The sequence below is a fragment of the Panthera leo genome, chromosome C1, assembly GCF_018350215.1.
Source record: "Panthera leo isolate Ple1 chromosome C1, P.leo_Ple1_pat1.1, whole genome shotgun sequence".
NCBI classification, from domain to species: Eukaryota; Metazoa; Chordata; class Mammalia; order Carnivora; family Felidae; genus Panthera; species Panthera leo.
Window position 1 is genome coordinate 126,260,408 of NC_056686.1, and position 24,948 is coordinate 126,285,355.

General features: G+C 37.9%; 1 protein-coding gene across 19 annotated transcripts in view; it reads left to right on the forward strand.

The window, feature by feature from the left end:
• The window catches only part of R3HDM1 (R3H domain containing 1), a 203,123-nt gene that overhangs the window by 57,027 nt on the left and 121,148 nt on the right, over positions 1-24,948 (forward strand). For 17 of the 19 annotated variants that reach the window (XM_042948556.1, XM_042948563.1, XM_042948558.1 and 14 more), the window contains 3 exons: positions 18,684-18,892; positions 19,882-19,915; positions 20,488-20,698. In XM_042948556.1, coding sequence (XP_042804490.1) covers positions 20,528-20,698 — 171 coding nt within the window. In that variant the 5' untranslated portion in view covers positions 18,684-18,892; positions 19,882-19,915; positions 20,488-20,527. Of the gene's footprint in view, positions 1-18,683; positions 18,893-19,533; positions 19,609-19,881; positions 19,916-20,487; positions 20,699-24,948 lie in introns of all 19 variants that reach the window. The other 2 variants (XM_042948555.1, XM_042948554.1) reach the window with 2 other exon arrangements.

Consider the following 24,948-nt stretch of genomic DNA (forward strand, 5'->3'; position numbering starts at 1 on the left):
AGATTTGATGTTTTCCTCAATTTTTTTTTATATCTCATGTCTCGGTTATTTAAAATAATCTGGGTGTTGGGGTGCCTAGGTGGCTCAGTTGGTTAAGCATCTGACTTCGGCCTCAGTCATGATCTCAGTGTTCCCGAGTTGAAGCCTCATGTTGGGCTCTGTGCCGACACCTCAGAGCCTGGAGCCTGTTTCATATTCTATGTCTCCCTCTCTTTCTCTGCCCCTCCCCCACTCATGCTTTGTCTCTCTCTCTCTCTCAAAAATAAATAAACATTTAAAAAATTTTTAAATATTCGGGGGGCACCTCGGTGACTCATTTAAACATCAGACTTCAGCTCAGTTCATGATCTCACAGATTGTGGGTTCGGGCCCCATCTTGATCTTGGGCTGTGCTGACAGCTCAGAGCCTGCTTCGGATTCTGTGTCTCCCTCTGTCTCTCCCCCTCCCCCACTCATGCTTGGTCTCTGTCTTTCTCTCTCTCTATCTCTCTCTCAAATAAACATTAAAAAAAAATTTTTTTAATATTCTGAAGAACAGAAATTCACTTAACGTTTACCTAAGTTTACATAGTCACAAACCTAGCAACTGTCATCATATTGTGTTTACTTTGTTTTGTAAAGCAAATTAAAACAATTTGATGAAGGCATTGTGTATCTTAAAATAGCACTGTAGTTTTGTGATAACTAGCATAGAACTATCAGGGAAGAAAATGAAATTCACAGTTAACAAGTTATATATGTTTAAGAAGCCAAGAAAGATATGTAAGATGAAAATCTTTTCAGAGCAGAGTTAAATGTCGTTTTCACATATATCCCTCCTATGAAATTACGTTGCACTTGTTGTTTATACATTCTTTGATTCCTGCCCTACTGTATAATTGTCTCTGCTGTATAATCAGACTCCTGGTCCCGTGGGCCATGGGGTGGTGGTGAAATAGGACCAAAAAGTCATTGTCTCTGTAAACCTTCTCATCACACCTTTCTGGCTGACCAACTTTTTTTCTGCCTGATACAGATTATCTTTAATGGAATTAATACAGTGGTTTTTAATTTTTCAGACTAAGTTCCTCTAAGCCATAGAATTCCACACATGTGCTTTAGTAACTAGGGGAAAGCATGAAGCCCAGTTGATGTATCTTGATGTAACCTCACCTCACTTGACCAAAGCAGGTTTGGGGGGGAGGGGAAGTGTGTGTGTGTGCGTGAGCGCGTGTGTGTATGTGTGTATGTATGTGTATATATATATATATACATACATATTTCATACTTTATGTACAACATGCATATAAAAATGTTACATTTAAAATACAAAACAAGAGTTGCTAACTAGGATTCACGTATATGCTTCTGAGAACCAAGAAATCCTGAAAACCACAAGCAAAAATGTCTGTGAACATACACATGTATGAGTGCTGCATTTCTGCAGAAAAGATCCTTAGATTTAATGGGATTTTCAAGAAGATCCTTTCATGGTTAAAAATAATTAAGAATTGCTGCTTTATGGTGTCTATAAATTTACTCAGTCTATTCTGTAGATTTAACATTTTCTCTTTTTCCCTTTATTTTCAAATGCTTAGGAGGGTGTATGTTTTCCTCCTTTAACATCAGGTACTTCCATAAAAACATATGTAGTTTTATAAAGTAGTTTGAACATATGCAGTGACTGATTACCAAGCACACCTAATGCCAGACTGTTATATGGGATCACCAGAGAGAGAGCTTCTTTTCATAGGTAGAAAATGAACACCAAAATAATTGAGGACTGCATGCCCCCACTGAGCTTCCAATGAGACAGTTGTAAAGAAAGCAAGAAATGTATTAAGAATTAATAACTACTAAAACAATTCAGCGTGGTAGACATAGCTAGGAAATAATGAAAGTCATTAAAAAATCAGATCTGAAATTTATTAGACTCTAAATTTCTTCACTTTGTGCAAAGCCATAGGTGTTTGAACCAATTAAATTGGACAGAACCTTAGGTGTTTTAAAGAGAAGTTTTATCTGCTCATTCTCCTAGTTCAGTGTATAGTGTTGGATTCTGGAGACCATGAAGGTCTCAGCAGTGTTCACTCATGCCTCATAGCATCCTCAAGCTGTAAAAGTGTTTGCACTTTGTTGTACACATCCTTTTGTAGAGTATGAAGGTGGATGAGGGCAACTGAAAGACAACACCTGTTCTACCTCCAGCTGTTTTTAAGCTATTTTTACTTAGCATGAAATGCTCTTTGACCAAAAGAAAAAAGATTTTTGAGCTTCCTTCTGCCACCCCCTCCCCAACATAATCCCTAGGTGCTTTCTTGAAAGAGGCTTGTGATCCTTTGTTAGAAAGAATGTGGTTGGCAATTCAAGAAGTGAAGGGTGGCACATTAGTGGTTATAAAGCAGAATGTCTGCCAATTGTAACCTAAATTAAAATCCTATAAAGGAAATATTTTTGTCATTAAGAAAGAAATGGGTTATGTTAGACCTGCTGATTCAAATGCTAGAAACTATATGAAGTTTCACATGTGGACAAAATACATTAAACCGTTGAAGAACCTTTGGGTGGATTAGAAAAACGTGCCAGAAGCCCAGCATGTGTTTTACTAAGACTCTTTGATGACAGAGTTTAATACTTTAAAGGCCTTCAAAGAAGTTTCACTGTGATCCTATGATAACAAATGCTAGTCAGGGGTAAAAAGTACATGGAGGTAAATTAGTTATATTAGTGATACAGAGAAAAAAAAATCAAGTAAAATAGCATTTTGAAGGAGTAAAGGGAACACCACATCAGAGTTTAGCTACAATACCACAAAGACTAAAGGTTTCTTACAGTATACCCTAGCACTTGCCATAGTCTATGTAAAGTATATACCTTCTCAGTGATGGCATTAAGAATGATTGAATAAAGATAAACTGGGCTTGTGCTCAAGATGAAGTTCACTTTTATTCATGAACTATAAACTACAAATATGCTATGAACCCAGCACAAAATACATTAGTAAGGAATGTAGTAAATGGGACTAGACATTGCAAAAGGTTGGTAATGGCGGTGACTTCTAATACCAGCTAACCCAGAGTTAGGCCTAACTTCACAGATTAAGGGCACGATCCCCCACAAATCTACTCTCACTTCAGACACCAGGCCACCCTCACTTCTGACCAGCTGGCTACAAATTTGAAGGTTCCTGTTACCCCCTCGGGATTAATAATTGACTATAACATTTTACAGAACTCAGGAAAGTGCTGTACTTAAAATTAGTTTTATTGTAAAGGAGACAGTCTGTGCCAAACAAAGGAAAGACACATAACACAAGATCTAGGAGGGTCCCAGATACAAAGCTTCCCTTGCCCCCTCTCTGTGGAGTTAGGATGTGTTATCCTCCCGTACAGTGATATGTGACAATATGCAGAAGCTCACGCAAGCTTCAGCATTCAGAGTTTTCATTGCAGTTGGCGTTACATAGGCATGACAGATTGAACCATTGGTCATGCAGTTAAACTCAAACTCCAACCCCATTCTTCCCTTCTAAGAGGTCATATGGATATCACATAGCTCAAAATCCCAACTTGCTAATAACCTGGTTGGCTAGTCTTTCTGTTGTGACCTGTCCTCATCCTGGGTCATTCATTAGCATAAACTACTTAGGGGCCTACCAGGAGTCACCTCATTAGCATAAACTATCAGAACTATCTCATCCTCATTATCTGTGCCCAGTTTTCAGGAATCTAAACCTTTAAATGTTGTTTATTTCCCAAAGTATGATCAGATGGTAAGACCAGTCTTTTTTTCTCTGTAGTCTTTAGAAGAGATTTTATGTGCCAAGAGAGGTTATTACAACCTGATCTGTTTCGATCCTACATTTAACAAAACACATAAGTAGGGAGCTCCCAGTTTAATCCTGGACTGTGTGATAGGTTTAGAATTCAGGCAAAATACATTTTATCCTTGCTAGTAAGTTAATAAAGCCTTCAGGTATAGAGTTACATTAATGGCCCTCACTTTATTGCATTGTCTCTTGCCTTCCTCTCCTAATGTCTAAATGCCTTTAGAATCTCACCAGGTTACCCCATGATTCTCCAAGGTAGCTCCTGGGAGCTCATGAATAGCCCTTTTATACTCTTCAAATTTTGCCCTCCTCTGGCCCACTGCCACTTTTGCTGGTGCTTGCTGTAAATTTGCTCATGTCCCTGCCCAAGATTCCATCTCTTAGAGCATCCAACATTAGTCTTCAAGGTACCATATTCCCTAGAATCTTCTGTGCTGGGCTTCATCACCGGGGCACTGTAAGCTGTTTGTCTCCCACTTCTCTGCTGCTTTGGTTCACTAATGAAAACGTTCTCTTCAGCTTCTGCTTTGGCTCAAACTAGGACCCCTGCTATGTAAAGATATGTGTAGAGTTATTTTAGTATGCCAGCTTTCCTAATTTCTAACTTTCTGTGTTTTGATTTGGCATTATTAGGCTTCTTAAGCACTGTGCCACACAGTGCTGCAAAGTTAGAGCTGGAATGGCTGAGAAAGGACATTTAGCCTGGACTGTAGCCAGGGTGCACCTGAGCTATCTTGTTTAAATCACAGGACACCTGGGTGGCTCAGTTGGTTAAGCATCTGACTTCAGGTCAGATCACAATCTCACTGTTCCTGAGTTTGAGCCCCATGAAGGGCTCTGGGCACACAGCTCAGAGCCTGGAGCCTGCTTCAGATTCTGTGTCTCTTTCTCTCTGCCCAACCCCCATGCTCTCTCACTCGCGCTCTCTCTCTCTCTCTCTGTCTCTCAAAAATAAGTAAACATTAAAACAAAATTTTTTTAATTTTTCAAAAATCACGCCCTTTACACTGACCTCAGTTACAGAATTATAGAAACCCGCCAGTCTTGTAGTCTCCCCAAGAACTGTGCCCAAACAGTTCTGGATATTGGTGTTAGCCTTAAAATGAGCCTCCCGTTAGGGACTCACTCCAGTATTTGTCCTCACCCACTCTTCTGCCCAGCTCCCACAGCCATCCCAACTTCCTGACTTCTAACAAGTAATGTTCTTTAAATTAGAAAAAGGGTTTATTAGATATGAATTCCCTCAGTTTCCTGTCCCATTCCATTCAGGTTCTGAGGACAGTGAATACTTTCAGGGTTTATCCCTCTACTTGTGCTTCTGGCTCCATGTCTTCATTTCTTTCCACTTTAGATTTTCCTTCTCATTCTTAACCTTTATTTTCCTCTTAAACCTCCAGCTTCTCCCCCTCCCTTCTTTCCTAGCTACTCTTTGGCCTATGCACTCTCCATCCTGACAGTGTTGTACTAATTTTGTGTCTTTTGCTAACTTTGTTGCCAAATCTGGTAGAATTTTTTTTTTTTTAGTTTATTTATTCTGACAGCATGTGGGAGGAGAGGCAGAGAGAGAGAGAGAGAGAGAGAGAGAGAGAGAGAGAATCCTAAGCAGGCTCATGCCATCACAGAGCCCGACGCAGGACTCAATCCCACAAATCGTGAGATCATGACCTGAGCTGAGGTTGGACGCTTAACCAAATGAGCCACCCAGGTGCCCCCAAATCTGGTAGACTTTTTGTTTACTCTGCCTCCCTGCTCCTCTCTCTAGGGTTTGTTGTTCCCTAGGGATTCCCAAGTCCACTTCTTACCCTGCTTGATGGATTCTTAGCATCTTCATCTATAATGATAATTCAAAGCCTCCATCTATACAATGATTCTACTCAAATAGCATCAGCCCTGCGTTGCCTCCTCTCCTTAGCTCCAGGTCAACCAACTTCCTGTTAGATTTCTCCACCTAAATGTCCCAAAGGCACCCTAAACTTACTGCATGCATAACTGAAATTGTTCTGCACCAAATCCTTTTTTTCCCCTTATTTTTTGCCTGTGTTTGGGTAGCAAGCACCACCTACATCTTCATTGTGTCCTGACTATTCCAGCTATCACAGCCCTAATCTTTTTTCGGACCATCTCTGTATCTAGTTGACTTCCCCCAAGTAGTTACTTTCTGTTATAGTAATTTCTTCATTTCTAGAGGTAGTATATATAGGTAATGTCTAATAGCAAGGCCTCTGGAACCAGACTATCTGATTTGAAATTTCTAACTCTGCCACTTACAAGTCTTATAACCTTGGACAAGCCGATTATTCTTTCTCAGCTTCAGTTTCCTCACTTGTAAAATTGGGATAATAAGAGCACCAATCTGATAGCGTTATGAGAGTTAAATTAATTAATTAATACATTGAAAGCTTTGGGAATACTGCTTTGTAAATAATAATAGGTATTTAAGAGCTTGCTGTTAATACTAATTTTAAAGTATATATCACAATCAGTAATTATCTTATTGACTTTGTCCCTGCAGTAGCACATAAGCATGTCTGCCAAGTTCACTGCTATATCCTTATCAATCAGAGCGCTTTGCACATAGTGTCTAATCAAAAGATGAGCATCAATGAATGAAATCTTTTTCTCATTTTCAGCCTTCATCTCTCAATCTTTTGTCTATGCTCTAGTCACTTCCCACCACAATTTATACAACATTTTACATGCTAGAACAGAGTCCATCTACAATTGTAACTGAAATAGTTCTCTGTGGCTTCTCTTAAAATGAGTTCCTCTATTATTCAGGCTTTCTTTCCCTCATGAGATGAAGAGTAAACTTCTAATCTTGACTTTAAATATATCCACCCTTTGATGGTATTCTCCTGTTTGTTTTTACAACATGTTTTAATGAAAAATGTCAAGACCAAAAAAAGGAGCATTATAGCAAACATTGAGGACTTCTCAAAATTAGCAATGCTAACCTTTTGTTGTATTTTCTACAGATTTTTTTTTAAGAACTAGAATCATAAAGACATGATCGAAGTCCCTTTTCTGTCTCACCTAAAACCTTTTTTCCTTTCCCTCCCCAGAGACAATTAGTAACTTGAAATAAATGTGTACCTTTGCCATCAATGCTTGTGTGATTTTTAAATTTTTACATAAGTTGCATTGTATTGTAGAGATCATCCTGCTTTTTCACTAAACGTTGTAACATTCATTCTTAGAGACTTATGTTGATAGAGCTTTATTTACTTCATTTTAATTGTTGATCATATTGTGCAGTAGGAGTGTACTACAATTCATATGCTTTTAAAAATCAGTTTGTCTATTGGCACACATTTGGTTTTTCCCATTCTTTGCTTTTAAAATTTTTTTTAATTTTTTTGTTTATTTATTTTGGACACGGAGAGAGAGACAGAGAGCATGAATAGGGGAGGGGCAGAGAGAGACTGAGAGAGAGAGAGAGACAGAATCTGAAGCAGGCTCTAGGCTCTGAGCTGTTAGCACAGAGCCTGATGTGGGGCTTGAACTCAAAGACCACGAGATCATGACCTGAGCCCAAGTTGGACGCTCAACCGACTGAGCCACCCAGGCGCCCCTATTCTTTGCTTTTAAATGAAACAATTCAGTGGGTGTTTTTGTACATGGCTACTTATGTAAGTGTATGCATTTCCTTAGTGTGTAGATCTAGAAGTGTTAGGCTGTAAGATATGAAGAATTTAAACTTCATTTAAGATCACAAATTGTCTCATGCCCTTACCACCTCTACATATATTTTTTTGTTTTCTTCAACCTCAGTTTATGTACTCTGTTTCCATTAAATGGGCTTCTTTTTCCTGTCTTCTCCATTTCTCCGCTCAGAATGCAACATGTTCATGTAGCACCTTAATTCTCTGTATCACTTCTTCTCTAAAAGTAAGTTGTCCAAATAGAGATTGGAAGATGGCGGCGTAGGAGGACACTGGGATCACTGTGTCCTGCTGATCGCTTAGATTCCACCCACATCTGCCTAAATAACCCAGAAAACCGCCAGAAGATGAGCAGAACGGACTCTCCAGAGCCAAGCGTAGACAAGAGTCCCACGGAGGAGGGTAGGAAGGGCAGAGAGGCAGTGTGCGCTACACAGACTGGCAGGAAGGAGCCGGGGCAGTGGAGGGGCAGCCCGTCCAGCAAGGCAGAGCCCCCGACCCCGAGTCTCGCTTGCAAAAGCAGAGGAGCCGGACTGCGTGAGTTCCACAGCCAGCGGGACTTAACATCTAGAATGTTAAAAGTAAACAGCTCTGCTCGGAGAGCGGGAGGGCGAGAGGACACTGGGAGGGAGAGGTGTTGAGCCCCGGAAGACAGCTCAGCTCAGTGGGGAACAAAGGCACTGGCCAGTGCCATCTCCCTCTCCCATCCCCCAGCCGAAATCCCAAAGGGAACCAGTTCCCATCACTGAACTTGCTTGCACCTCGCAAACACCCAGTGCTGTGCTTCTGTGGATCCATCCCTCTAATGGACTACCTGCCTCCCTCCCGGTGCTGCAGGACTCCTTCCACAGGGGACCACCAATGGCAAAGCGAGCTAAGCCTGCCCCTCCCACCCCTGTGCACCTTGCAGATCCACCCCAGCTAATTCGCCCTTGGCCACATCTCATCAAAGCAGCACCACAAGCCTGGCAGTGTGCAAGTAGCCCAGACAGGGACCACACCACTCCACAGTGAGTCCTGCCCCTGGGAGAGGGGACAATAAGGTACACACCAGTCTGACTGTGGCCCCAGCGGTGAGCTGGGGACAGACATCAGCTCTAAGTGCGGCCCCGCCCACCAACACAAGTTACTCCGGACAGCACAGGGGAAGTGCCCTGCAGTTTGGAGCCACCCCAGGGACTACCCAAAATGACAAAACGGAAGAATTCTCCTCAAAAGAAACTCCAGGAAGTAGTGACGGCTAACAAATTGATCAAAAACGATTTAAGCAATATAATGGAACAAGAATTTAGAATAATAGTCATAAAATTAATCACTGGGCTTAAAAAAGTATAGAGGACAGCAGAGAATCTATTTCTACAGATATCAAGGGACCAAGAAACAGTCAAGAGGAGCTAAAAAATGCTATAAATGAGGTGCAAAATGAAATGGAGGCGACCACAGCTTCGATTCAAGAGGCAGAGGAGAGAATAGGTGAATTAGAAGATAAGATTATGGAAAAAGAGGAAGCTGAGAAAAAGATAACAAAATCCAGGAGTATGAGGGGAGAATTAGAGAACTAAGTGATGCAATCAAATGTAACAATATTTGTATCATAGGAATTCCAGAAGAGGAAGAGAGAGAGAAAGGGGCTGAAGGTGTACTTGAAGAAATGATAGCTGAGACCTTCCCTGATCTGGGGAAGGAAAAAGGCATTGAAATCCAAGATGCACAGAGAACTCCCTTCAGACGTAAGTTGAATCGATCTTCTGCACGAACTATCATAGTGAAACTGGCAAAATACAAGGATAAAGAGAAAATTCTGAAGGCAGCTAGGGATAAACAGGCTCTAACCTACAAAGGGAGACCTGTAAGACTAGTGGCAGACCTATCTGCTGAAACTTGACAGGCTCGAAAGGAATGGCAGGAAATCTTCAATGTCATAAACAGAAAAAATATGCAGCCGAGAATTCTTTATCCAGCAAGTCTGTCATTCAGAATAGAAGGAGAGATAAAGGTCTTCCCAAACAAAAACTGAAAGAATTCATCACCACTAAACCAGCCCTACAAGAGATCCTAAGGGGGATCCTGTGAGACAAAGCACCAGAGACACCACTGCAAGCATGAAACCTACAGACATCCAATGACTCTAAACCCATATCTTTCAGTAATAACACTGAATGTAAATGGACTCAATGCTCCAACCAAAAGACATAGGGTATCAGAATGGATAAAAAAAACAAGACCCATCTATTTGCTGTCTACAAGAGATTCATTTTAGACCTGAGAACACCTTCAGATTGAAAATGAGGGGATGGAGAACTATCTACCATGCTACTGGAAGTCAAAAGAAAGCTGGAGTAGCCATACTTCTATCAAACAAACTAGACTTTAAAGGCTGTAACAAGAGATGAAGAAGGGCATTATATAATAATTACAGGGTCTATCCATCAGGAAGAGCTAACAATTATGTGCTGAATACGGGAGCCCCCAAATATATAAAACAATCACAAACATAAGCAACCTTATTGATAAGAATGTGGTAATTGCAGGGGACTTTAACACCCCACTCACAGCAATGGATAGATCATCTAGACACGCGGTCAATAAAGAAACAAGGGCCCTGAATGATACATTGGATCAGATGGACTTGACAGATATATTTAGAACTCTGCATCCCAAAGCAACAGAATATACTTTCTTCTCGAGTGCACATGGAACATTCTCCAAGATAGATCACATACTGGGTCACAAAACAGCCCTTCATAAGTATACAAGAATTGAGATCATACCATGCACACTTTGAGACCACAATGCTATGAAACTTGAAATCAACCACAGGAAAAAGTCTGGAAAACCTCCAAAAGCATGGGGGTTAAAGAGCACCCTACTAAAGAAAGAATGGGTCAACCAGGCAATTAGAGAAGACATTAAAAAATATATGGAAACAAACGAAAATGAAAATACAACAATCCAAACGGTTTGGGATGCAGTGAAGGCAGTCGTGAGAGGAAAATACGTTGCCATCCAGGCCTATCTCAAAAAACAAGAAAAGTCCCAAATACAGAATCTATCAGCACACCTAAAGGAAATAGAAGCAGAACAGCAAAGAGACCCCAAACCCAGCAGAAGAAGAGAAATAATAAAGATCAGAGCAGAAATAAACAATATAGAATCTAAAAAAACTGTAGAGCAGATCCATGAAACCAAGAGTTGGTTTTTTGAAAAGATAAACAAAATTAATAAACCTCTAGCCAGGCTTCTCAAAAAGAAAAGGGAGAGGACCCAAATAGATAAAATCATGAATGAAAATGGAATTATTACAACCAATCCCTCAGAGATACAAACAATTATCAGGGAATACTATAAAAAACTATATGCCAACAAACTGGACAACCTGGAAGAAATGGACAAATTCCTAAGCACCCACACACTTCCAAAACTCAAACAGGAAGAAATAGAAAACTTGAACAGTCTCATAACCAGTGAAGAAATTGAATCAGTTATCAAAAATCTTCCACAAATAAAAGTCCAGGACTAGATGGCTTCCCTGGGGAATTCTAGCAGACATTTAAAGCAGAGATAATACCTATCCTTCTCAAGCTATTCCAAGAAATAGAAAGGGAAGGAAAACTTCCAGACTCATTCTATGAACCCAGCATTACTTTGATTCCCAAACCAGACAGAGACCCAGCAAAACAAGAGAACTACAGGCCAATATCCCTGATGTATATGGATGCAAAAATTCTCAATAAGATACTAGCAAATTGACTTCAACAGCATACAAAAAGAATTATTCACCATGATCAAGTGAGATTCATTCCTGGGCTGCAGGGCTGTTTCAACATTCGCAAATCAATCAACGTGATACATCACATTAATAAAAGAAAAGATAAGAACCTTATGATCCTGTTAATCGATGCAGAAAAAGCATTTGACAAAATTCAGCATCCTTTCTTAATAAAAACCCTCAAGAAAGTCAGGATAGAAGGAACATACTTAAACATCATAAAAGCCATTTATGAAAAGCCCATAGTGGAATGGATGAGGAAAAACTGAGAGCTTTCCCCCTGAGATCAGGAACACGACAGGGATGTCCACTCTCACGGCTGTTGTTTAACATAGTGTTGGAAGTGCTAGCATCAGCAATCAGACAACAAAAGGAAATCAAAGGCATCAAAATTGGCAAAGATGAAATCAAGCTTTCATTTTTTGCAGATGACATGATATTATACCTGGAAAACCCAATAGACTCCACCAAAAGTCTGTTACAACTGATACATGAATTCAGCAAAGTCGCAGGATACAAAATCAATGTACAGAAATCAGTTGCATTCTTATACACTAATAATGAAGCAACAGAAAGACAAATAAACTGATCCCATTCACAATTGCCCCCAAAATCGTAAAATACCTAGGAATAAACCTGACCAAAGATGTAAAAGATCTGTATGCTGAAAACTATAGAAAGCTTATGAAGGAAATTGAAGAAGATATAAACAAATGGAAAAACATTCCGTGCTCATGGATTGGAAGAATAAATATTTTTAAAATGTCACTACTACCCAAAGCTACCTACACATTCAATGCAATCCCAATCAAAATTGCACCAGCATTCTTCTTGAAGCTAGAGCAAGCAATCCTAAAATTTGTATGGAGCCACAAAAGACCCCGCATAGCCAAAGTGATATTGAAGAAGACCAAAGCAGGAGGCATTACAACCCCAGACTTTATTCTCTCTTACAAAGCTGTAATCATGAAGACAGCATGCTGTTGGCACAAAAACAGACACATAGACCAATGGGATAGAATAGAAACTCCAGAATTGGACCCACAAAAGTATGGCCAACTAATCTTTGACAAGGAGGAAAGAATATCCAATGGAAAAAGACAGTCTCTTTAACAAATGGTGCTGGCAGAACTGGACAGCAACATGCAGAAAAATGAAACTAGACCACTTTGTTACACCATTCACAAAAATAAACTCAAAATGGATAAAGGACCTGAATGTGAGACAGGAAACCATCAAAACCCTAGAGGAGAAGGCAGGAAAAAACCTCTCTGACCTCAGCCGCAGCAGTTTCTTACTTGACACATCTCCAAAGGCAAGAGAATTAAAAGCGAAAATGAGGGGGGGCGCCTGGGTGGCGCAGTCGGTTAAGCATCCGACTTCAGCCAGGTCACGATCTCGCGGTCTGTGAGTTCGAGCCCCGCGTCAGGCTCTGGGCTGATGGCTCGGAGCCTGGAGCCTGTTTCCGATTCTGTGTCTCCCTCTCTCTCTGCCCCTCCCCCGTTCATGCTCTGTCTCTCTCTGTCCCAAAAATAAATAAAAAACGTTGAAAAAAAAAATTAAAAAAAAAAAAAAAAAAAAGCGAAAATGAACTCTTGGGACCTCATGAAGATAAAAAGCTTCTGCACTGCAAAGGAAACAATCAACAAAACTAAAAGCAACCAACAGAATGGGAAAAGATATTTGTAAATGACATATTGGACAAAGGGCTAGTATCCAAAATGTATAAAGAACTCACCAATCTGCACACCCGAAAAACAAATAATCCAGTGAAGAAACGGGCAGAAAACATGAGTAGACACTTCCCTAAAGAAGACATCCAGATGCCCAACAGGCACATGAAAAGATGCTCGACGTCACTTCTCATCAGGGAAATACAAATCAAAACCACACTCAGATACCACCTCATGCCAGTCAGAGTGGCTAAAATGAGCAAATCAAGAGACTGTAAATGCTGGCAAGGATGTGGAGAAACAGGAACCCTCTTGCACTGTTGGTGGGAATGCACACTGGTGTAGCCGCCCTGGAAAACAGTGTGGAGGTTCCTCAAAAAATTAAAAATAAATCTACCATATGACCCAGCAATAGCACTGCTAGGAATTTACCCAAGGGATACAGGAGTGCTGATGCATAGGGGCACTTGTACCCCAATGTTTACAGCAGCACTTTCAACAATAGCCAAATTATGGAAAGAGCCTAAATGTCCATCAACTGATGAATGGATAAAGAAGTTGTGGTTTATATATATGATGGAATACTACTTGACAATGAGAAAGAATGAAATATGGCCTTTTGTAGCAACTGGATGGACCTGGAGAGTGTTATGCTAAGTGAAATAAGTCATACACAGAAAGACAAATACCATATGTTTTCACTCTTATGTGGATCCTGAGAAACTAAGCAGAAGACCATGGGGGAGGGGAAGAAAAAAAAAGAAAGGGAGGGAGCCCAACCATGGGAGACTCTTAAAAAACTGAGAACACTCAGGGTTGATGGGGGGTGGGAGGGAGGGAAGGTGGGTGGTGGGTATTGAGGAGGGCACCTGTTGGGATGAGCGCTGGGTGTTGTATGGATACCAATTTGACAATAAATTTCATATTAAAAAAGAAAAGTAATTTGTCTCATAGTCTTGTAGCACTCAACTGATGTTATTTGTGCCCATTCTTCCACTTACCAAAAGTCTCTTCCCCTCTCTAAATACCATCTTAAAATCATTTTATGTATTTGTTGATAAATGTCATTGCTAACCACCTCTCTTGGGTTTCACAGACTCCTTTAGGTCAAGGTAGTTCTCCTTTGTTCTTTTAAAACATAGCTAATACGTATTGCAGCTTTGTTGCCTTTTGTGGTTCCTCACTAAATTTTTGTATGCTAGTAACTGTTTATAAATCACTCAGACATTTAGCATTTTGAAATGTTGGTGCTTATATTCTTGTTCAAGTGACTATGAGAATGTGAATTTACATTCTTTCCAAGTACAGCATAAACTGTTTTCCTTGTCTTTCTCACTAGAGGCCTTTAACCAATTGGTTGTGTTGATTGCTAACCTTAGGAGAAGAAGCTGATGTGTATTGGTCTTGTTTTCATAAATGTGCCTGCCTGGTTACATGTTTTACCCTACAGGAAGAAATACAGCATTGTGTTCATCTAATGAAATGACAATTAATAACCAGATAGTCATAACAGAGGGAAGATGCAGTGTACTTTGCCAAATTCTATTTCAGATAACTTCAGTAATGTTACTCTTTTTTTTCCCTCAGTATCCAAGGGGAGAGTACTTAATTTTTACCTGTAGGAGCCAGATTTCTTCAACACAAAAACAACTGATTTTTTGATATTTTGTTAACCTAGAGTAAACTGATTTTTTTCGTTGCGTAAAAGTAAAGTTTTTTGGGTTTTTTTTATGCCTAACTTTTCAGTTCTTTTGTGCTGTCAAACCAAATGTTAGGGCCTAGGCATAAATAAAGTATGCTTTGAATTAACAGTATCAGTTTTGCATTTTGTTGCTGAAAATTCTATCTGAAATTTTCACTAGAGAAACTCCACTTTCATGGATTGCATAGTCTGTATTTTCGAATGTTGATTCTAATTCCGCCCTGCTTTGTCTCCTTGGAGAGGAAGACAAACATAACTGTGCTTATTTATCATTTGGAAACTACTAGGCTTCACATTGTTCCTTAACCACAAACTGAATCCTTATTGCCAACCAGGTTTGCATGGCTTGATACTTAAGTTTACAAGAGATAGAGAAATGAAGAGAAACTGGATGATTACTTGGCAGTTATGATAATTCAGTCGTGATTAGCTTTACTGACCATTAATATGAAGTTAATAATGCTGTCTTCCTGTGCACCAAAGAACAATACATATCCTATCCATGTGAAAAGAATTTTTACTTTTTGCATTGAACACAATATTAAGGAGTTAGTACATAAGTACTCTTGAAATGTAGGTGCTCTAAAAACACAAATTGTCATTCCTCTTGGTACATGTGTATGATAATAGAGCATTGTGGGTAAGAGCCTGGAGTGGTGCACCTGATTCATATCCTTGTCCCCATGCTTACTAGCTGGGTGACCTTGGACAAATCCCTTAATCCTCTCTGTGCCTTAGTTTTCTAACCTGTAAAACAGAGATAATAATAGGACCTACTTGGAATTGTTGTGAGCTCAAAATTTACTAATTGAAAGGTAGTAGAATAGTACCTGGCATATGGTAAGCTATATATTAGTGTTTGTTATGGGTGGTAATTATTTGTTTTTCTTTTGTAGATTGCCTGTTCCCCATTTCTCTTTTTTTTTCTTTTGATTTATAAAAACATCTTTACTTTATAGACTTTGATCCTTTTGTGTTAGAAATAGTTATTTTATCATTTGTCTTTTAGTCTTTGTTATACTTTGTCATACCAAAATATTAAAACTTTATTGTAAGTTTGTTAATATTTCTTTGATAGCTTCTAGATTTTTTATGTCATGCTTGGTAAGTGCCCCCCTTCCCAATAATTATAAAAATAGTTCTTATTTTTCCTTGTACTTTATGGTTTCTTTTATTAGGTTACAATCTTTAATTTTACCTTTGATTCCCTTTTGCTTATGGTGCCAGGTAGGTGCCAACCTTTGTATATGCTTCTGAAGATTTTATATATACAGACATTTATCTTTTTTGGCTACCTGGGAGCACAGAAATTGTATAGAATCAGATCTCTGACTTGGTTCTAATAACTTGTTAGCAATTGCTGTAATGTTTATTCAAAGTTGAATATGAATTTAGAGTACATATATCCATCTCTTAGATTGAAACAGATTCTTGAGACATTCAATTTGCAAATATCAGTAACAGTAGATACTCAGATGTATGTGCTTAATAAATACCAACATTTTGCTAACTTTCTGTAAGTTGCCTTTCAGTTGGAGAAACTTGACAAACTCATGTATGTTTTTAAGTCACTTTCACTTACTGTATAACAATGTATTACATTAAGGTGGTACATTTAATTGACTGCTAATTGCATTGGCAGAGATACCATATCCCTATCTTGTAGATCCTATACTTGACCTTACATGCCCATACAGACTCCAGAAGCCATACAGCCCTGCAGAAGTGTAGGTATTGTGCCAAGATAAAACAGTTTTGGTTTTAGTGAATACCAGAAAGCTGGAATATCTCTTTTATCTGAAGATTTGGAGAAGAAAAACATTTTATTTAAAACAAAAGCATTAGTATTCAGAGAAGAATGGAGAATTTTGTAATTTTTTTTTAATGTGTATTTATTTTAGAGAGACAGAGTACAAGCGGGGGAGGGGCAGAGAGAGAGGGAAACAGAATCCAAAGCAGGCTCCAGGGTCTGAGCTGTCACCACAGAGCCTGACACAGGGCTCGAACCCAGGAGCTGTTAGCTCACGACCTGAGCTGAAGTCTGAAGCTTAACCAACGGCACCCGAAGAATTTTGTGAATTTTTAATGTTAAATTAGAAGGCTAAAAATGAGAGCCCCTTGAGGCTATGCATCCAGGCAAGCACTTCCCTTCTCAGGTATACACACATCCACGCAAACTAGTGTTCTCCTCTTTTGACCTTTGTAGGGTATATGCATAGGAAAACTTGAGGTATACAAAGCCACTAATGGGCCTCCTTTCAATCTGCTATCATGGAGGGTACAGCCAGCACACAGCAAACTCAGCCTCAGCCAACTGCTGACTTAGAATGATTCTAACCATGGAAAAGAGCTGATATTTTGGAGTGCCCACCTGTTGGAGAGGGTGTAGTAGATGCTTTACGTTTAAAACATTTATTCTTCCCAATAAGTTTATGAGCTAAATACACTGTTTCCCACTTCATAGCTCAGAAAATTATGGCTCACAAAGATTAGTAATTTACCAAAGTCATAATTGGCAGATCTGGGATTTAAACTCTGGTGTAATGCTAGTGCACTTGATAATTATCTCTTTCCCAGGAAATAGTAACTGGTCATTTTGGTTCAGAATCATTTATGTAATTTATCAAGGGGTGTGGAATATTGACAATTATTGGTCACACACATTCGTTGTGTGCCTTTGGACAAGTCACTTGACCTCTAGGTGCTAATAGCTTGTGTGGTAAATTAGATTGGACTGGGTGTCTTTAAGGTTCATTGGGGTTCTTCAGAACTAAGTATTTGCCTCTTCACATTGTGCCTCTTCTTCATTAACCCTTGCACTGTTGCTTTTTTTAAAATTTCTTATATGGATTACAGCCTTTGCTTTTTTAGAATTTCAAATTTCAAGGCTTCATGATTGAATCACGAATCACTTTGCAAAAAAAAGTAGTAATTTAGCTGTTTAGTGAGTGCTGCCATCTTGTGTCTACCATTTTGTGAGAGCAAAAGTTAGAACTTAGAAAAATCATACTGAAGTATTTTTTGTTGTGTTTTTTGCAGGGGGAAAAAAACACATTTCATTTGATTTAGTGGGCCAACAACCTCAGTCAAATAGAGAGGACAATGTCATTTAGCAAACAACTTTTACATTTGCTTGTGTTGCCTCCTTTTTGTTATCCCTTAGTCAGACAGTGAAACTGAGATGTGTAAACTAATGTGAATTTATATATCAGGGTTCTAAATTATTCTATTTCAAGATAGTTTTTGAAGAGCTAGTATAAGATGTGAATGGTTCTATGATGCATGGTTGGTAATACTAGCATCCTTTCTCTTGGTGCTTACACCTTACTTGTTCTATTGTTTCACCTTAAAATTGTACTTTTCAGTTTATTAATAGACAACAAAACTATCAAAGGAAAATGGAAGAGCAATATAGGATTTTTAGAGGGATTTGTTTACTATGATGTATTCATTTGTAGCATAAATACATAAAATGAAACTGACTTTAAAAACAGATGACACTTAAAGAATTTTGGCATTTCAGATGTCTTTAAAAATAATCTTTCTACCCTTTAGACATTTACTTTTAACAGACCATGTGGGTTTCTTTGAAAATGTTAAATGACTTATTATAGCCTTTTGTTCTTTTGTGCTCTTAAAAATCTAGAGTGTGATCATTATTCAAAATTATAGTCTTCCATTAAATCCATAGAGTTGGAGCTCCGGAAGAAAACTCTTTGGAGTTAAGCATTCTTGGTTGCAATCTTAGACAAACTTTTTTTCCTTTATAAAATACATAAATATCTCTCCTACAACACTGACCACATACTAAATTCTTGTTATGTATTAGTTCCCTAACTTTCTTCTCCCCTCTGCTTTTACTGCTAAACTCTCTAGGTGGCCTCAGTGACTTATTTAGGCTCACAAACTAATACATGTGAAAATTAGTTGTAAGTATGCATTCTGACTTTTGTTTAAGACAAGAAACTAGTAAATTCACCAGCAGTAACATTTTTAATTTCCAAATTACTATGTAGTGTTCCTCCCCTTGGCTCTTTTGTTAAAATGTTTTCTCTTATTTTAATTTTAGGCCACTGAAAGGTATGATATATTTGATTCACGACAGTCCATTTCAGCCCAGGAATCTACAGTGGTGACAAGGACATGGGACTCCTCCTGCCAGATTCCAGATGGTTCAATACACTTGACATCCTGGCTGACAACTGTGAAAAAGAACCTTGGATTACTTTATTTTATTTTTGTGGGACACCACAATCCCAATTCCATAGGACACATCAGGTAAACTGTCTTATCACTTAAGAAAAACATACCCCTTTTTCTTTTAAAATCTTACATATGAAAAGCAGGGAGCCAGAGTATTTTAAGAAATGCCCTACCCTTTAATAACCTTGTTGTTTTGAAAATAAGTCAGTTAACTCTGATATGGAATATAATTAAGGAAGACTTTTTTTTTTTTTTTTTTGGAGAGAGAATCCCAGGTGCTGTCAGCCCGACCTAGGTCTCAATCTCAGGAGGAACTGTGAAATCATGACCTTAACTAAAATCAAGAGTTGGACACTTAATCAACTGAGCTATCTAGGTGCCCTAAGGAAAACTTTTTAAAATTCAGTTTAGTCTACCTGTGACTTTAGAATCTATTTCTCCCTCTTTTTTTTGTTTGTTTTTTTTTGTGTGGGTTTTTTTTTTTTTAACCTTTTCAGATGTGTTTATGGATTTCTGAAATTTGTTTAGGTATTTGTTTATGATTATGTGAGGTGATACATTGTGGTAACCATTTCACAATATATACGTATCATATCATCATGTCATGCACCTTAAACTTACACATTGTTTTATGTCAATTATATCTCGATAAAGCTAGAAAAAAAATAGAAGTTGTTTACATCAAGTTTTGTTCTACAAGGTCACATTTCTCACAGGTTCAAAAATGACAGCTGTCCCTGATGCACTGCTATTTGGTATCAGCATAAAGTGTTTTCTTAAACTCACTAAAGGTATGAAATATATTGGCATCTTACGCATTTGATTTTCTGAGGAATCTGTATACTAAAATGTCTGATAATAGGTGTTGTTTGTCACTGAATCACATATCAGGAGAGTTTTCAATGCTTGATTCATAATGCAGATTATTAATGCAGATTACCAACTGTGTTTTGTATAGAATGTTGCTGGTTTTGTTTTTTTTTTTTTTTAATTATTTCCTTTTAAAAATTTGGAACTTTAGGCATCTAAATGAAGGCTATAATAGAAATATATTTTTCTTACAGGAAGATACTCCTGAAATCCTTTTTAGAAAAAAAGGTAAATCTCTATTTACCTTTATAACTACAACCATTGCCTTAACATGGATCATTCCTTAATGTTTCCTAAGACCCTTTAAAAGTTGTGTGTGTGGGGCCCCTGGGTGGCTCAGTCGGTTAAGCATCTGACTTTGGCTCAGGTCATGATCTCGCGGTGAGTTCAAGCCCCGCGTCCTGATCTGTGCTGACAGCTCAGAGCCTGGAGCCTGCTTCACATTCTGTGTCTGTCTCTCTCTCAGGCCCTCCCCACTCATGCTCTGCCTCTCTCTCTCTCTCTCTCTCTCTCTGCCCACCCCCAAAAATAAATGAACTTTAGAAAAATAATTTTAAAAAGTGGCATGTATTTCAGAATCACCTCATACCCTTACTGTAGCTCTTATCTCATTGTATACCTTTTTTAGTGTATATGTCTGCCACTAAATTCTATAGTTTTTGAAAGTAGGAATTTTGCTTCTATCTTGTTTAAATCCAACATTATTCCTGGACCATAGAAGGCATCAGTCAATATTGTATAGTAACTGAATTTAAGAGATGTTTCAAACTGAATTTAAATTTTTTTTCTTTCTTGCTAAGGCTTCAAGTTCCCTGTAGAATTCTAAAATAACCTTTGCTGATGAGGATGTCTGATACTGTTACTGTAAAAAATGAAACTGAAACAATGAAGGATTTGGAGGCAGAAGTGAAAGATAAAACCAGAGTTGAAAATCTTATCAAATCAGAAAACTATGGGAAGATTTTGGCAGAGAAGAATGAACGTTGTATTGACAACAATATTGATTTGCAGGTAAACAGGATTTTCTCTCTGACTACAAATACTAATTCTCAAGATACAATTATACTCTTTATACCAATCTCACTCTCAAAATTCTAAAAGGGTAAGTTGACCCTTTGGGACGTGTTTACTAGCTGTTTTTTGAGCTATCTGGATTAGATTGTTGAGCGTAGCTCTTTGAATTGCTTGTATCTTTGATTTGCTTTGTATTTACTTATAATTGCTTTCATTTGTATGTGTACAATTCATTTTTTATTGGGTTTCTACTTTTTTGTACTCCTCTGCACCTATTAGCATCATGAGAGTTCAGGATCTAACCTAAGAACCCTTAAAGGAGAGAAGAATAAGTAAGATTGCAAACTGTAGAAGTTTTCTTGGCAAAAACAACCCTTAAGGGAAGCAGTCACCCATGACTGAGAACAGAGGTTGCTGGGAAAAACGAATTCATTTGAGGCTTTTGCTGCTACACATATATGATTTAGAATTAACTACTGAGAAGGCTTTTAATTCCAGGCATAGATGGAAATTGATGAATTGGTCAAAAGATTCAAGATAGGTAAAAATTATTTCAAGTAGTACTTACAGTATTCACTTCTGAATGTTCTAGTAATGTCCCATGATTTGTGAGTCAGGAAGATGGCATAAGGGCTTGGCTTACTGAATTTTTAGTGAATTTGTTGCCTAAGGCAACAAAAGTGGTTTTTTGCCAATATTTAACTGATAGATGGACTGGCCTGGAAAGTCCAAAACTGTTTCACTCACATATCTGACACCATGGTGGGAATGGCTGAGATGTCTTCTCACCTGGAACTGGGAGCATCTCCCTGTGGCCCCTCCAGCATGGCCGCCCAGGGTAGTCACACTTACTATGTGATGACTCAGGGATCACAGAAAGAATGTTCCAGGAGACAACCACAGCTGCAAGCATTCTTTTGACTAGGCTTAGAAGTCCCAGAATGTCTCTTCTGTCATCTTTTGATGACATATGTGAATTAAGTTAGCTCAGATTCAAGGGAGGGGCAATTAGAGTCTCCATCTCAGTAGGAAAGAAAGACCTTTAATCTACCACAAAACTTTCTTAAATATTATTTCTAACTCATTTGTTTTAGTTTAGCCCTATGAATAAAGAATTCTAGTTTGGAGAAAATATTTTATTGTTATTCTGTCATTCTTATTACATCCTGAAGATCTCGAGGGCTACTTTTTTATAAGCATAAAGGGCTATTTTTTTAATATACTTTTCTTATAAGTAAAGAAGTTTCTTTTAAGGGTTATTTCATTCATTCAGTCAGAAACTTTGTTTATTCCCCATTATATGCCAGAAATGTGTTAGAAAATGAAAGCAACTCACATAGCTATAAAAAGGCATTTAGGCCCCACTGATTAAGTATAGTCAAGTGGTAATTACCTAAGAAATTGGCAGAAATAACATACTTTTCCTAGTCATTTTTAGTAATAGCACTTTTTAAAACAAATTGCCAAGCTTGCCGTCACTACACTGTGATGGCAGCATGCCAGTATCCTGATTGAATCAGAGAAAATCTGCTAAAATTCTATTGCACTTATTATTGAAATAGTAGAAGATTTCCTTTTAGTCCCTTTTTTATACCTAATACTCCCTCTTCCAGGTCATGCTTATAAACAAGTGATCAGTTTGGATTATTGCATTTCTTACTGTGTGTGTTGTGTTGCCCTTGGCAGTAAGCACTGTTGAATCATGGCACAGTTCATACTATAGGAATATAGGAAAATTGCATGCATTCCCCAAACACTTATTGAAAGCCTATTCTATGCAAAGGAAATACTATAGTAAGCAAAAATGAACATGGTCTCTGACATACTCCATTCAGCATCATGACTATAAAGATTGGGAAGAGAAACAAAGAGAACATGAGAATTCATCTTATATTAATCTATTGAATGCTATATTCACAGTGTGTTCAGATGTTTTTTAAGAGTTTACTGTATGTGAGAATATTTACTCTGCTTGGAACTTTTTGAGATCCAACATGCCTCCATGCAAGGTGTCTGGCAAGAGGCTTACAGTCAAAACAACTTACATGGAAGAGATTTAAGTAGTGGAAATTAGAAATGGAAGTAGATTAATAAATATAAAAGTTTTTTCCTGTATTTTTACCTATTATAATGTAAAAAAAAGTCAACTGTGTTAAGCATCAGTAGAATAGTCTTGTTACAAAAAATCTGGCTAATATAAAATTATCTTTTAACTTACTATGGAGTTACCTTATGACATACTAGTAGACATTTCATCTTTCTTGGGTACCTTTAAGATGCTGGCTAAAGGTTTAATTTTAATAGCCACTGTATTTACTTAAATTTAGATGTGTATATCAACTTATATATGTTTCCTATTAAGAATTTTGAATAAACCAATATATTGCCTATTTCCTTGTCTATCATTCTGAATAAACTTATATCTGTTGTCTTGCTTCAACCCAGTAATACTTGAAGTGACTTAGAAAAATGAAAATGTTTCTTCAAGAAGCATATATTTCATCCATTCCCAAGTCTTAATTTCCTGACCATGCCCTTAGTGCTTTATTTAGAAAAAGTCATTTTTGAACGAAGGGATGTAGTAGCTTCTGTAATACTGGGAAGACATCTTACAGTTTTCTACTATGTTAAAGTGTTAAAGATAGCATTCATATAAAAAATTTTATCAAACTGGAGAGAGGACAGCAGACATTGGACATTACCTTCGATGATTACAAGTGGACTATCTCATAGAGCTCCTTAACCATTGCTTTTATATGTAATTCTGCTGGCGTGACTCTCTCTTTTTTAAAAATGTTAGTTGTGTTCTTCATTCAGAGTTTTATTTTGGGTTATAATCTTTTATAGAAGTTTTAGAATTACTTTCTTAAGAATACTTCAGTGCTAATTTGAGCGATCTGTGTACATTAATGTCAAGAAGTTAACTTACCTACATAATTACTGTGGGGTTGGTTCTGAACTGTTGATTATGGTCCCAGATAATTGTGCAAAGAGTTTTTGCTGAGTAATTTTTCTACTGCCACACGCTATTCCTATTACAGATACTAAGTTGTATATTGGACTTTTTATGATTATATAGTAATTAGAAGATTGAAGTGATGAGGAGTCAAGCTTCTAAATCCAGAAAAATGTTCGACTACAACTAATCTTTAATGAATGGTGGGGGAAGGGGAGAAGTGTTTGCTTTGGTTTTCTTTGTTAAACTGATTAATATGCCCTCTGGTGTTCGATTTTTCTCAGGGATAGAATTTTCAGATTAAATTTAGGGTGAATTACTTTCCTTGATTTTTTGTAGTCATTTATTTCAAATGTAAAATTAGGAATCTTGTGCTCTGCTCACTATTTATTCAACTTCCCCATTCTTTTTTAATTGTATTTTTGTACAGGACAAATGCTTTGTGTAGGGGTACTCATCTGTGTACATGTGTATATAAACACAATCCAAAACCTATTTTAGAGCAGTTTAAACAATGATCCCTCTCCCAACAGACTATTTATTGAACAATAAGATGGCCAGTCCAGATTGTGTTGGTAACCTTTGTTGTGGAGGAAATGAGAACTGATTTTTGTTTACAACTAGACCTTTATGTGCCAAAGAGCATGAACAGCTTTTGATCTATATGAGTGAATTTACCAGACAAAATCAGTTGAAGTAGGTGCTTAGTATACTCTGTTTCTATAGCAGGCCCTTTGATAGTCAAGACAAAATACCTACATCTTGTGTCCCCAGGTGAGCTCCAATGCCTTTCTTTAAAAAAAGGGAAGATGGGGCATGGAAGAGACAAGAAAGCAATGGCAATCTAATAGGGTTATCAGAAAAACTCAAGGTACAGACCCCATTGACCAACAGGAGGTTAACAGGCATTAAATTATTTAATTGATGAAACATGTAAAGAAGTTTTTGTTTAAAGGATTGAATGAGGGGCGCCTGGGTGGCTCAGTCAGTTGAGCGTCCGACTTCAGCTCAGGTCATGATCTCGTGGTCCGTGAGTTCAAGCCCCATGTTGGGCTCTGTGCTGACAGCTCAGAGCCTGGAGCCTGTTTCGGATTCTGTGTCTCCCTCTCTCTCTCACCTTCCCCCATTCATGCTCTGTCTGTCTCTATCTCAAAATAAATAAACGTTAAAAAATTTTTTTTTTAAATAATAAAAATAAAGGATTGAATGAAAGGCTGTCTGTATAAAATCATACCGATCTTAACTGTTTTCCTTTTTCTCCAACAAAGATATAAAGGATGTATCTAACATA